At 39.7% G+C, this 13,725-nt stretch overlaps 1 protein-coding gene and 1 long non-coding RNA gene across 3 annotated transcripts; both read left to right on the top strand.

Annotated features, from left to right (window-relative positions):
* The first annotated feature begins 7,397 nt into the window (after nt 1–7,397).
* On the top strand, nt 7,398–13,306 carry LOC104119489 (serine/threonine protein phosphatase 2A 57 kDa regulatory subunit B' beta isoform-like). Of its 2 annotated transcripts, XM_009631011.4 has the most exons (3): nt 7,398–8,856; nt 12,694–13,030; nt 13,136–13,306. In XM_009631011.4, exons 1-2 carry the CDS (start codon nt 7,678–7,680, stop codon nt 12,994–12,996), a joined length of 1,482 nt encoding a protein of 493 aa, XP_009629306.1. In that variant the 5' UTR covers nt 7,398–7,677; the 3' UTR covers nt 12,997–13,030; nt 13,136–13,306. The 2 variants fall into 2 exon arrangements, with proteins under 2 accessions (XP_009629306.1, XP_009629305.1); XM_009631010.4 differs by having other exon boundaries at nt 12,694–13,306.
* On the top strand, nt 8,863–12,159 carry LOC138906392 (uncharacterized). Its single transcript, XR_011413722.1, has 2 exons — nt 8,863–9,721; nt 9,861–12,159. It is a non-coding gene; the product is annotated as an uncharacterized lncRNA (long non-coding RNA).
* Nucleotides 13,307–13,725: the final 419 nt, after the last annotated feature.

Here is a 13,725-nt window from a genome sequence, read left to right as displayed (position 1 = left end):
GACGTCGGCGACGAAGTCGGCGAGGACTTGTAATTTTATCACCGTTCGCGGTTGATATGTCATATCATGCTCGCTTAATTCTATGGCCCATTTGGCTAACCTGCCCGATAGCTCGGGCTTATGCAAAAAACTTCTCAAGGGGTTGTGACTATTGAGATGGGGTGGCACTGGAAGTAGGGTCTAAGCTTTCGTGAAGCTACGACCAAGGCCAGGGCTAATTTTTCGAGATGAGGGTACCTCATCTTGGCGTCTACTAAGGTTTTACTAATGTAATAGATGGGAGATTGTGTACCTTTATCTTCTCGGACCAGGACCGCACTCAGCGCCACTTCAGATACGACAAGGTAGACGAAGAGGCGCTCCCCGGGCTCCGCTTTGGAAAGCAATGACGGTGATGACAGGTAAGCCTTTAACTCCTTTAGGGCTTGGGCGCACTCGGAGGTCCACTGGAGGCTGTTGTCATTTTTGAGTATGCCGAAAAACTTGTGGCATCTGTCGGATGATCGCGAAATAAATCTTGACAAGGCAGCGATACGGCCAGTCAGCCTCTGAACCTGTGTTTTGGTGGTTAAGTGCTCTGGTATTACTTCTATGGCTTTGATTTGGTCGGGGTTGACCTCGATACCTCACTGCGATACTAGGAAACCCAAGAATTTTCCTGAGGTCACGCCGAATGCACACTTTTCAGGATTTCGTTTCATTCTGTATCGCCTGAGTATATCGAAGGCTTCTTTTAAGTGGCTAATGTGATCTTCTTTCCTTTTCGACTTGACAAATATATCGTCTATGTAGACTTCCATAGTCTTGCCGAGTTGATCTTTGAACATTTTGGTCACCAACCTTTGGTATGTCTCCCTTGCGTTTTTCAGTCCGAAAGGCATAACTTTGTAGCAGTACGTCCCTTGATGGGTGATGAAGGTGGTCTTCTCCTGATCCTCCTCTTCCATGAGGATCTGATTGTAGCCTAAGTACGCATCTAAGAAGCTTAGCAATTCATACACGGCCGTTGCGTCAATGAGTTGGTCGATATGAGGTAACATGAATGAATCTTTGGGGCATGCTTTATTTAAATCTGTAAAGTCTACACACATTCGCCACTTCCCATTTTTCTTTTTCACTATGACCACATTGGCGACCCATTGGGGGTATTTGGACTCCCTGATGGATCTATTTTCCAGTAATTTTTCAACCTCTTCTCGGACTGCATCATTTATTGTGGAATTGAACTTCCGCCTAACCTGTCTCACCGGGGGGTGGAATGGGTCGACGTTCAACTTGTGTGTGGCGATCTCCTTCGGTATACCTGTCATATCTACATGGGAAAAAGCAAAAAGTCTGCATTAGCAGTTACGAATTGACGGAATTTACCTAGTTCTTAAAGCTTGCAACCGATGTAGGCTTTCTTGCTATGGTCTTTATCATCAAGTTGAACGGGGTCGAGGTCTTCTATGGTTGATCCCGCGGCCTCTACTGTTTTTGGGTCTCTGATGACGTCCTCTCTTTCGTCACAGCTCGACCTCGACCCTGTTAATTGCTATGCCTCTTTTGCTTTGCCCTTCATTTGTTGGATGCTCGTACAATCCAGGGCGATGCGGCAGCATTCTCTAGATGTGCGTTGTTCTCCTCGTATGCTGAATATTCCCCATGGGGTTAGAAATTTGATAGCTTGGTACAAGCTGGAGGGGATGGACCTCATGGCGTGTATCCAGGTCGGCCTATTATGGCGTTGTACGTCGTATCCTAGTCCATGATGTGGAATGTGGTTTCCAGAATGACGCCGCCGGCCAGGACGGGGAGTGTGATTTCTCCAGACGTTCATTTAACTGCATTGTTAAAACACTGTTAGTGTGATGCAGTGCGACACTATCTTATCCTCGAGTTTCATTTGTGCAAGTACTCGAGGGTGGACAATGCACGTGCCGCTCCCATCGTCCACCATAATGTGTCTTACATCTGTATCTAATATTCGTAAAGTGATAACAAAGGCATCATAGTGAGGGAAAACCAAACCGTGGGTATCTGATTTATCGAAGATGATACTGTCTTCGAGTTCGTCATACCGTTCGTGAGTGATCGACCGTTTGAGCTTGTGGGTTGTAGTGACCTTTACGCTATTGATCGAAGCATCACCGCCAGCCCCGATGATTATTTGAATGGTGTGAGTCGGTGAGGGTGGTTTCGGCGGTCCCTGATGTTGTTCGCGTCCTCGGGCAAAGTTGGTCCTTCCTCGGTCGCTTAGCAATTCTTTGAGGTGTCCTTGGTGAAGCATGTTTGCGACCTCCTGCCTTAGGGCGGTGTAATCCTCAGTTTTGTGACCTCGCTCTTGGTGGAACTCGCAGATGGTGTTTGACTTTTTGGTGCTTGGGTCTGACCTCATCTTTTGTGGCCACTTTACTTTTGGTCCGAGCTTCTCCAATGCGTAGACTATTTCTGAGGGTGACACAAAACAATTGTGAGCGGATAATAAATAGGGCATACCTCTCTCGTTCTGATGAGTCCATGTCCTTGGTCTAGATGGGCCCTCTTCGTGGCGGGAGGAGGGCATGATGGCGCTTATGATATATTGTTGATACCTTTCTCGATTGGGTCGTAGAGCTGCAAGATCTCTCTTGGCATCATTTCTTCGATCCTTCCTGGATTCGTCCTGTACCGAGGTCGACCGATGAGTTGGCCCGTTCAGGTCATCCTCGTCTGTACGGACCTTGGCACAGTAGGCGTTGTGTATTTCATCCCAAGTTGTTGGAGGATATTTCATAAGCCAACTTAATAATTTTCTGGTCGCCCTTGAGCCATTCCTGTTCAACCCGTTTTGGAAAGCTGCTACAGCCATTCCTTCCGATACATTTGGTAAGGTCATCCTTATTCGGTTGAATCGAGCAAGGAAGTCCCTCAATCCCTCTCTGGGCGGTTGTTTGATGGTAAATATATTGTTCGCTCTTGCCTCGGCCTTTTTGGCCCCAACATGGGCTGTTATGAACTTGTTGGCCATCTCTTCGAATGTTTCGATGGAACGCGCGTGTAACACCCCACAATATTTCTAAGTGTTTTAAGACCATTAAGAAGATTGGCGGGTGCTAATTATATCAATTTGGGTATGAACAAGACTGGTAATTTGAATGATATCAATTGATCATGATAATATATGTATGAGGTGCATTAAGAATGGTTTAGGGTCTAAGAAGAGCCCTAAGGCTAAGTCAAGTTGAAAATTATATGATGGGATAAAGTTTCAAATAAGTTTGCACAAGATTTAATTTCAAACGAGAATAACTCTCAAGATATGAAGAGTTATATGGTGTATAACCTATCAAATTAAAGCCCTTTGAGTCTAGTTTCCAATGTATCAAACCATTCGTCATTTGGATATGTATACAGAAAGTTATGGCCATTTTACTGGAACTGTGTCATATGTTAGCCCAGATGCGCGACCGCACATATTTGAGACTTTCTGCCTCAAGTGCGCGGCCGGATGCGCGGCCACTTGCCCAGGTTCGCGACCGCGCACGTAGGAGCTCATTTATTATCCCTAAGGCTGGGTAGGGATAGGGGTTAAGTCATTTTTGAGCTAAAACCTGATATATTTAGAGAGAAGAGAGAGGAAGAAGCTCAAGTGTCTTGTTCATCAAATCTTGCTCAAGCCTTGAAATCCAACAAGAAATCTCTCAAGTTCTTCATCTAAGAGGTAAGGTTTCATACCCTTATTTTTCAATTTCGGATTTGGGTAGAAAATGGTTGATTAGGGGTATGATTCTTGGGTGTAAGAGTATTATTTATATATGCTTATACCAATAAGGTTTGTGGGAAGATTTTTGAGTTCAAATGGGTAAAGATTGGGTTGAAAATGGTAGAAATCTTCAAAGACTTTAATTAAAGATTTGAGGGTCGAGTTGATGTCGGAATTTGGTGAAATTTATATGGTTGGACTCGTGGTTGGATGGGCGTTCATATTTTATAACTTTTGTCGGGTTCCGAGACATGGGCCTCACATGCAATTTTTGAGTTAATTTTGAATTTTTATTTGAAAATTAGTATTTCCTTATGGAATTAATTACAATAATTGGTATTGACTGAATCGAATTAATTGTGGCTAGATGCTAGGCTTTCAGAAATCAATTCTCGTGGTAAGGGGATAGCGAAATAAAGAATTACACGGTTTGAGGTAAGTAACATTTATAAACTTGGTTCTGAGGGTATGAATCCCTGAATTATATGTTGTATGAATTATTTGGAGATGACGCACATGCTAGGTGACGGGCGTGTGAGCGTGCATCATAGGAATTGTGACTTAGTTGATTCCGTGGAGTTGCATAATTAAATAAATGTCATTATCCGCACATCCTTCACGTGTTAGAGAAATTGAGCTGAGACTCATGTTAAAGATCATGATTTGGCTATGCGCTGATATATTTTGGGACCCACGTGGGTCGTATTGTTGTTGAACTATTTGTTTAAATTTACAATTTTGTACTCAGTTACATCTATCACGTGCATATCATATCTTAGTCTCTATTGTCATTCATTGATACTTCATATCATCATGTCGGGTTATTTTTTCATGTTATTGAGATCCCGAAAGACAGGAGATTCTGAATAATAGTTATGTTTATTTATTTTTGCTTGGAGCTGGCTATTATAGCGCTTGGGCTGAAGGAGCCCCTCCGGAGTCTGCACCCCCACAGTTAGCGTAGTTGATATATATATGGGATGGATCTTTCCTGGGCATGGATCTTGCCATAGATATATATATTGAGGGATGGATCTTCCCTGGGCATGGATCTTGCCGGAAGTATTTATATTGAGGGATGAATTTTTCTTGGACATGGATCTTGTCTGAATTATTGATATTTGGGGATGGATCTTCCCCTGGGCTGGATTGGCCTTATACAGTACTAAGTGATTGACTGTGAGTTGATGGATATACATATATATTTTGGGATGGATCTTCCCCAGGCTGGGTTGGCCATAAACAATACTGAGTGATTGAGTATTTTAGATTGTGAGTACACGGAGTTTTCATTAAGGTGCATCACATACAGTACGTACATTGGCATGTAGATACAGAGATGTCATATTCCTCGTATTGTTCAGAATTGATCTGTTTTATTTGTACTGAAAGCAATTGTTGAACTTGAAAGCATGCCTACATTTATGTATTGTTATTATTTATACTGGACTGTACTTGCGGAGCTCGTCACTACTTTCAGCCCAAAGGTTAGTTTTGCTACTTATTGAGTTGGTTGTACTCATACTACACTCTGCACATCGTGTGCAGATCCAGGTACTTCCAGATACGGCGGTTGCCAGATTTGAGGATTTATCTGTTGGAGACTGTCAAGGTAGTTACTCGGTGTCCGCTAACCTTGTCTCTCTTTTCTTTAGTTATTGTACTGTTCTATACTTTCAGATATTGTTTTATCATTCAGACTTTGTATTCATATTAGATGCTCATGTACTCAGTGACACCGGGTTTTGGGGGTGCTTATATATGTATTTGTGAGACTTTTTCTATTGCGTTTAAATACTATATTTTCAAACTTAAAAGATATGGTGGTTTATTAAGATTGTCGGTTTACCTACTATTGAGATAGGCGTTATCACGATAGGTGAGATTTTGGGTCGTGACAGCACGGGCAGTTGTGAATAGCAAGTTAATGCTCCTCCGGTGAGGGTCTCGCCGAATTGTTTTCAACAAGATGGAGGATATTTGTTCCTTGGCGAGATCATTGTCTTTTACCGCAGTGACATAGTGAGTCACATGATCTTCGGGGTCGATCGTACTATCATATATTTTCATATAAGGCGGCATCTTGAAGGTCTTGGGTATGGCATGTGGGGCGGCTTCATCACTGTAGGGTTGCTCAACGAACCGACTAGCATCTATTTTTGGCAAGAGTTTTGGGGCACTCGGTATTTTGTCAACTCTTTCTTGGTGCTCTCTCATTTGGTCCCGAAGCATTTTATTCTCATTTTCTATTTCTTCCATCTTCCTCAGAATGAATGTCAGGGGTGTCGTCACCTGCATTATTAACAATGATGAGTGATACATGTTACTGGAGGGAGAGGGCCGTGCTGCTCGGTTGTTGTCGGTGTAATGCTAGTCCTTGCGTTTTCTCTAGCTGCCTCTTGGGAAGGCTTATCGAGAATGCTTGTTAGCGTGTTTGTTAGCCAAGCCTCAAGTACTTTTTTCACTGTTGGTAGCGCCTCTTCCGTCGTGTACGTGGAAGCTCCTTTACCGCGGGATGTTGTGATACTGCCGTGAGAAAGGGGCGACCCACCTCGCCTGGGGGAGGCGCTGGGCGTTATATCCTCGTCTTCTATTTTAGAAACCTCATTAATGGTGTTCAAGAAGTTGGTGGTGAGATCGGCCACTGCCTTCATTCTTTCTTCTCAATTACCTGCCATGTCAGATCCGTGTGTACAAGGAAAAAGGAGTTTTGCTCTTTTTTTTTTGTAAACTGTGTTACTTATAGATGTAGAAGAAACTAAAAATTTAACTAGGAAATCCCCACAGATGACGCCAAATTGTTTGACCCAAAAAGTATAAATCTTCGGTTAAACTAATTAATTTTATGTATTGAGGGATTAAGCCTAGTTGATAATAATATCCCTGGATTTTTAACTAGCTAACACAAATAACGCAGGATAGTGTTTGTTGGGGATTAAATGTAGTGGGCATTTAATATTTCAAGAGGAGTAATGATGGAAGAATATCAAGCAATAAATAATAATAAATGACATTAACGTAAATAAGGAGAATGATTCACCCAATATTGAATGAGGTGGATGATTCTTCTTTCTGACAGTGATGAGTGAAACTATTCTCGGATCTAATGAAAAAATATGGAATAATGGATAGTCGAATCTTATCAGAAAGGTAGTGTTTGTATCCTTTTCTAGAGAGTCTTCTTCTCAAAAAGTGCTCTTATCAGAAAATATTACATGCCCCTTTTCCTTTATCTCCTTTTCTATTTATATGGGACATATCCCTAGTTAACCCTAAAAACACCAGTACATAGAATATTCAGTGGAATATTTTCTTAAATATCCTATTACAAAAACTAGTCGTTAGTACCGTCCTTGATACTTGACCTTGGCCGTTATTGACCGCATGGCTGCGAGTCCCGCTGTCTACTAATCGATCCCGACTACGTCACTTTCCATAATCTCCATTCTAGATCCCATTGAGACAGATTTAGACCTGTACAACTAATACTTCGTATTTTTTTAATATCAAAATGGAATATTTAATTGGTTTTTTCTACCATAGTCAACTCTTATTTGGTAATTATAGGAAGTGAAATGTTTTTCTATTAGAGGAAAATATTTGTAAATAGAAAAAACAATAGGATAAGAAGAAGATATATAAAATGTCAAAAGAGCGCATTTACAATCAATCATTTTCATTAGCATCCTTCAATTTGTAATTATCTCCACATTCGTCACTTTCTCTCTCTTCTCCTACTTAATTTTGTAATATCTTTAACATTTTCTCTATTTATATCTCTCCCCTCATTATCTCAACCGATCGCCGGAAAATTCCATTCCGTCCGATCACTTTCCCGACTCCGGCGGTCATGGATCGCAGCTTCTACATACTGATTGAATTTCCCGACGGTACTATTCCTCATCTCCGGTAAAAAGTTAGAGCTAGGGTTTTCGTATTGATTAGAAGTTAAAATGTTGAATAAAATCATAAAGCGAGGGCACAAAAAGGTGCCGAAATCAGAAGTATCATCAGATTACGGTCACGCGCCTGCGCTTCTGCCGGGAGGTAGGAATTCCGGCAATGTTTCGACGTCCGATGTGGTCGTAAACCACGCTTCGAGAGGCAGCATCGTAACAACAAACTCACCTTCCGTGATGGCGTCATCAGCAGTTCCAGCAGCACCTGGAAGCATCGAGAACCTTCCCTTGTTCCGTGACGTGCCGATATCCGAACGGCAAGTGTTATTTTTTAAGAAACTACAGATTTGTTGCTTTCAGTTTGATTTTACAGATACGATGAAATATGTGAGGGAGAAAGAGATTAAGAGACAAGCACTTGTTGAGCTTGTAGATTACGTTCAATCAGGTGCTGGCAAAATCAGTGAAAATAATCAAGAAGAAATGGTAAAAATGATATCAGTGAATATATTCCGTTGTTTACCTCCTGCGTCTCATGAGAATACCGGATCCGAAAATGTGGAACAACAGGAGGAGGACGAGCCGTATCTGGAGCCATCATGGCCTCATTTACAGCTTGTTTATGAATTGCTGTTAAGGTATGTGGTTTCATCAGATACTGATACGAAAGTAGCTAAGCGGTTTATTGATCATTCGTTTGTACTGAAGTTGCTGGATTTGTTTGATTCTGAGGACCCTAGAGAAAGAGAGTATTTGAAGACGATTCTACATCGCGTGTATGGGAAGTTTATGGTGCATAGACCATTCATAAGGAAAGGAATTAATAATATCTTTTATAGGTTTATATATGAGACTGAGAGGCATAGTGGGATAGGTGAGTTATTGGAGATTCTAGGGAGTATTATAAATGGTTTCGCGTTACCCATGAAAGAGGAACATAAGTTATTCCTTGTTCGGGCACTCATACCACTACACAAGCCGAAACCAGTTGCAATGTATCATCAGCAGTTATCTTACTGTATTGTTCAGTTTGTTGAAAAGGATTACAAGTTGGCTGATACAGTTATAAGGGGTTTGTTGAAGTACTGGCCTGTCACTAATTGTCAAAAGGAAGTACTCTTTCTTCAAGAGCTAGAAGAGGTGTTGGAGACCACACAGGCGGCAGAATTTCAGCGCTGCATGGTTCCTCTTTTTAGACAGATTGCTCGTTGCCTTAACAGCCCACACTTCCAGGTTAAGGGGAACTTATAGTGTTTCTTGTTATCTCCTACCTGCATCCTTTATTCATTGATTTAGTATGCATTAGTAATTTCTATGGCAGATTTTTTTTACTTTATTTTTTTATTTGCATTGTCAATTTGATTTCCATTTGGTTGAATTGAGGGAAGAATAGAAAATTGATATGACTGTTTTCTCTTGTTTGGTTGGTTAGGTCCAATAATCTTCTTCCTTTACTTTTGTTTGTTTGTTTCTTGAGAATCATTATGGAGTGCGCATGTATAACTGTGTTAATGAGTGGAAATGAAGTATATGGTGCTTAGATGAGAACATTTGGCATTTTCCCAATGCATCAATGATTTTTTTAGTTTAAGCCAAAGTAACTAACTTTTGAAGTAGGTCGCCAACTTCTGGGCACAAAAGCATAAGTTTTTTTCTGATTCGTCATATGCATTAATTAATCTATGTATTGGGTGTTTCTCTGAAGTTACTTTATGTAGGTCTGAGAGAGGATCATTGAAAACTTTTTGGATTTGAGGATGTGCTTTTTACCTCTTCGCAAACTCTCTTATCTTCCATGCGAAAAACATGAATTTCTTTTCTTATATGTTTAGCTTCTTATTGGCGATTCCCCATAATTGCTAGCTTTTTATCCTCATTTTTTCATTCAGTAAAGGACAATTGGCATATCAAGTTAATGGAGTTTTTTATCAAATTTATTTGTTAATAGTTGCACTTTACTGTCCCTGTCCAGTCTGTTTTTATCATAAATATCTTTTTTTAATAAGTACTACTTTTTTCATAACTTTTGAAACAATCACTAATGGATATAGTAGAAGCAAAATTTAACCTCTTTATAATTTTGAGACCATTTTAAGGAGTATGTCACAAATGTTTTATAAAAAGTCCAGTATCTAAGATAGCTAGCGTCAATGCTGTTCAGTACATAGGAAAGAATCACTAATGGATGTAATAGAAGCAAAATTTACATCCTTTTAAAATTATGAAACCATTTTAAGGAGTGTCACAAATGCTTTATCAAAACTCAGTATCGAAGATAACTTCACGCGAATCATTGTGTGCTCGTAATGACATTAGTAGTCCATTTAACGTCTTTGTCCTGTTGTCTACTTTATTGTCAAGCAAGAGGCTACCTTCTTCCAGAGGTCCCATCACCTAGCCGGTTATCTTGGCTTTATAAGCAAACTTGTATTGTTCCTTCTTGTAATAATGTCCGTAGCTTTTTCAGATCAACTACCTTACTTTCCTATATGGGTTGTTAATGTGACTATTACACTCCCCAAAAAAGGAACTTCGTTCTACATTGCTCATACTTGATCTATAAACTTACTATCAAAAAGTTAAGGTGGTGGTTTGATGCTAATAAATTTAACAATAAATAAAAGCTAAGCTTTATTTTATGCTTGGGGTTAGATGAGAACATTTGGCATTTCTCCAATCCGCCAATGTGTTGTAATTATTTAGTTTAAGCCTAAGTAACTAACTTTTGAAGTTAGTTGCCAAATTCTGGGCACAAAAGTATAAGTTCCTTCTGATTTGTCATATGCAGTTAATTAATCTATGTATTGGGTGTTTCTCTGAAGGCACTTTATGCAGGCCTGAGAGTGGATAATTGAATAATTGTTATGTTTGAGGATGTGTTTTGGACCTCTTTGGAAGATCCCTTATCTTCCATGTGAAAAGATGAATTTTCTTTTCTTGTTTTTATTAGCTTGCTGTTCGCTATATTTCCCATAATTGCTAGCTTTTTATCCTCATTTTTTCATTCAGCTAAAGGGCAATTGACCTATCAAGTTGATGTAGATTCTTATCCGATTTCTTTGTCAACAGTTGCACTTCATTCTCTTTGTCCAGTCCCTTTTTATCATAATATCTTTCCTTTTTTGATAAGTACTAATTTTGTCATAACAATATGGAGTTGCTTTCCACTATTTTCTTTTGCAAGTCTGAAGCTAACTTCACGTGGAAATTGTGTTTGGCTTCTTATAGATCCCTGTGCTACAACTTTTCTATAAAGCATTTCTATCCTTCATAATACTGTCCAATTTAGACCTGTCACATGAACATTAGAAATGCGGACAAAATGCTTAGTCTTATCAGCCATTATTCTTGCTTCTTCTATGGAATGAGTGTCGTCATATCCTTGGCGTCAGTGCTGTTCGGTACATATGAAACAATTACTAATGGATGTATGTAAGCAAAATTTGACTCTCTAAAATTATGAGACTCTTAGGAGGGTGTCACAAATGCTTTGAAACAAAATCATTATTTAAGATAGCTATACACGAATCATTGTGTCCTTGCACTTTTAGTGGTCAGATTAACATTTTTATTCCTGTCTAATTTATTTGTCGAGACAGAGGCTACCTTCTCTCAGAGGTGTCCGATCACCTGGCCGATCATCTTGGCCTTATAACCAAACTTGTAATGTTCTTTCTTGTAATATTATCTTATATGTTACTAGACTCTCCACTTTGTGTTGTTCAGCTGTGCTATCAAGATGGCGTACAAAAATATAGGAGGTGAATAACTTTAATTCAAAAGAAGAGTTTTTAGGCATGAGAGAGTGTGAACCTGCAAAATTTTAATGTGACTACTTGTTTCTAAATGACCAACCTCAAAACTTTAAAGCTCTAGCTAAGAAAAGGAGGAGGTTGAGGAGAAGCATACCCTTACTAGAGTATTTTTTCATATAAGTTTTGTTTACTGGGAGATAACAGATAACATTTTTCTTTCTTTGTTATGGTGAAGAAATTAGTTGTTTGATGCAGACCGACTGGCCATTTTTTTTCTATTTACATTGAACCATAGGATGTTGTCAAGAAAGTAATAGACAGAGTGCTCATAGGAGGAAGTACCTGCACCTTGAGGGAGGGGAGTAGCTAAATCGATGTCTAATCGCTTTAGGGGATTCTTCGGTAGTTTTAAAAATTTGAGGGGAAAGGAAGAAATAGAGAAACTAATTGTATTATCTTTTTCTTGCCTGATTGTGCATTACAAAATGCACTTTGACGGTGCACTGACTCGGTACTGTCATGGCATTGACTTAGGCATTGATATAATGATGACTTGGAATAAACATGGTGATGATTAGGCACTCAGGAGGTGTTTGTCGTGGCTGAGTTTTGTGTTATTTCATACTTCCAAGTCGAAAAGAATTCAGCAAAATCAGACAAACGCCAGCATTTAAAAGTCCTTATCATTACCAAAATCTTTCTTCTTTCTCTTTCTACATTTCTGAAACATGTGGACCCAATCCTCTCATGTTCCAGCTACAACTAGCAATATACACCAAAATTTCCTACCTTCTCATCCTCCCTTTCTTTAAAAGGAAAAACTTCTAGCAACATGGAAATATCATGACAGAAAGCACGAAGATTGGATAAAGGTAAAGTTGTCCCTGTGTGACCTATAAGTCACGGGTTTGAGCCGTGGAAGCATCCACTAATGCTTGCATTAGGGCATTAGGCTAGGCTGTCTACATCACACCTCTTGGGTGCGGCCCTTTCCTGGACCCTGCGCGAATGAGTGCCTTGTACACCGGGCTACCCTTTTTTTAAAGCACGAAGATTGAGGTTTATAAAAAAAATTCCAGAACTTTCTTTGGATTCCAGCCTTTGTCTTTTACATTTTATGAAGCTGACTGTTTTTTCCAGTATTTTGTACTTTTCCTCTTTGTATATTTGCAGCAGCCTTCTATTAAGAAATGTTCTAGTTTTAAGTTAGACTTTATACTAGCTTTATATTGAAATTTGTGAGAATAATTCTTAGGATAATGAAATGACAATTAGAACATCCTTGTGATATTTTTGAAGCAAATTTATATTTCAGGTTGCAGAGCGAGCCCTATTTTTATGGAACAATGAGCATGTCGTGGGATTGATTGCCCAGAACCGCAACGTTGTATTGCCAATCATTTTTGATGCTCTGCAAAAGAACATAGATAATCACTGGAATCAAGCTATCCATGGGCTGACTGTAAATGTTCGCAAAATATTCATGGAAATGGATGCTGATTTGTTCGATGAGTGCCAAAGACAGTATTCTGAGAAAGCAGCTCGAGCCACTGAACTGGAAGAGCAACGAGAATTAAGATGGCAGAGATTAGCAGCTGCTGCAATACAAGGATGTTAAAGGGCACATTAATCGCTATTCCTGATTCATTAAGGTGGGATTAGACCCCAAATCCAAAACTGGATACGTGGCCCACAACCATGGTCATTTGTTGTAATTGTATTCTAATTTTTTCTTAGTGTTTGTTCGTTGGTTTCAGTGTGTCGAATCATTGAAGATGAGCGGGAATGCAGCAGCGTGTAATTCATATATGTATTTGATAATTGCTTGTCTCGTGCTGCAGCTCAAGAATGGTTTTGTTTAAAGTATTATCTTGTGTAACTTGTTCTGTAATTTTTTCCCCCGTTAGAGACATTTTTTTCTTTCTTCAGTGAACTTTGAAGGCAACAATTTCTGATGTTTACGCCAGTTGCACATAGCTAGTCGTTAGGCAATGCTATCTTTTTAATATATTTGTTCAAACAGTTATCACGTTTGGAAACCTCCATGTGTTAGTGTATTATCTGTATTTTGGTCAATGGCGGAGAACTCCTTGTTGAATTGAGTCAATTGACTGTTTTTGTAGCAACTCAAATCCTAATACATCTTAGCGGCACCCGGATGAATGGAGTATCGCGAACTGTGGGCCTCCTGAAGAATCAACTCACGAAACCCATCAACATTAGGCACACATAATTGGCCCTGTATCCGCAACACACCATCATCTCCAATAGACACCTCCTTGGCATCGCCGTGCTGTACCGTGTCCTTAAAGACAAATAAATGGGGGTCTTCATACTGGTGCTCTCT

The sequence above is a fragment of the Nicotiana tomentosiformis genome, chromosome 2 (assembly GCF_000390325.3).
Source record: "Nicotiana tomentosiformis chromosome 2, ASM39032v3, whole genome shotgun sequence".
NCBI classification, from domain to species: Eukaryota; Viridiplantae; Streptophyta; class Magnoliopsida; order Solanales; family Solanaceae; genus Nicotiana; species Nicotiana tomentosiformis.
Note: the sequence above shows the minus strand (reverse complement) of the source record. Positions and strands in the feature narration are given on the sequence as shown.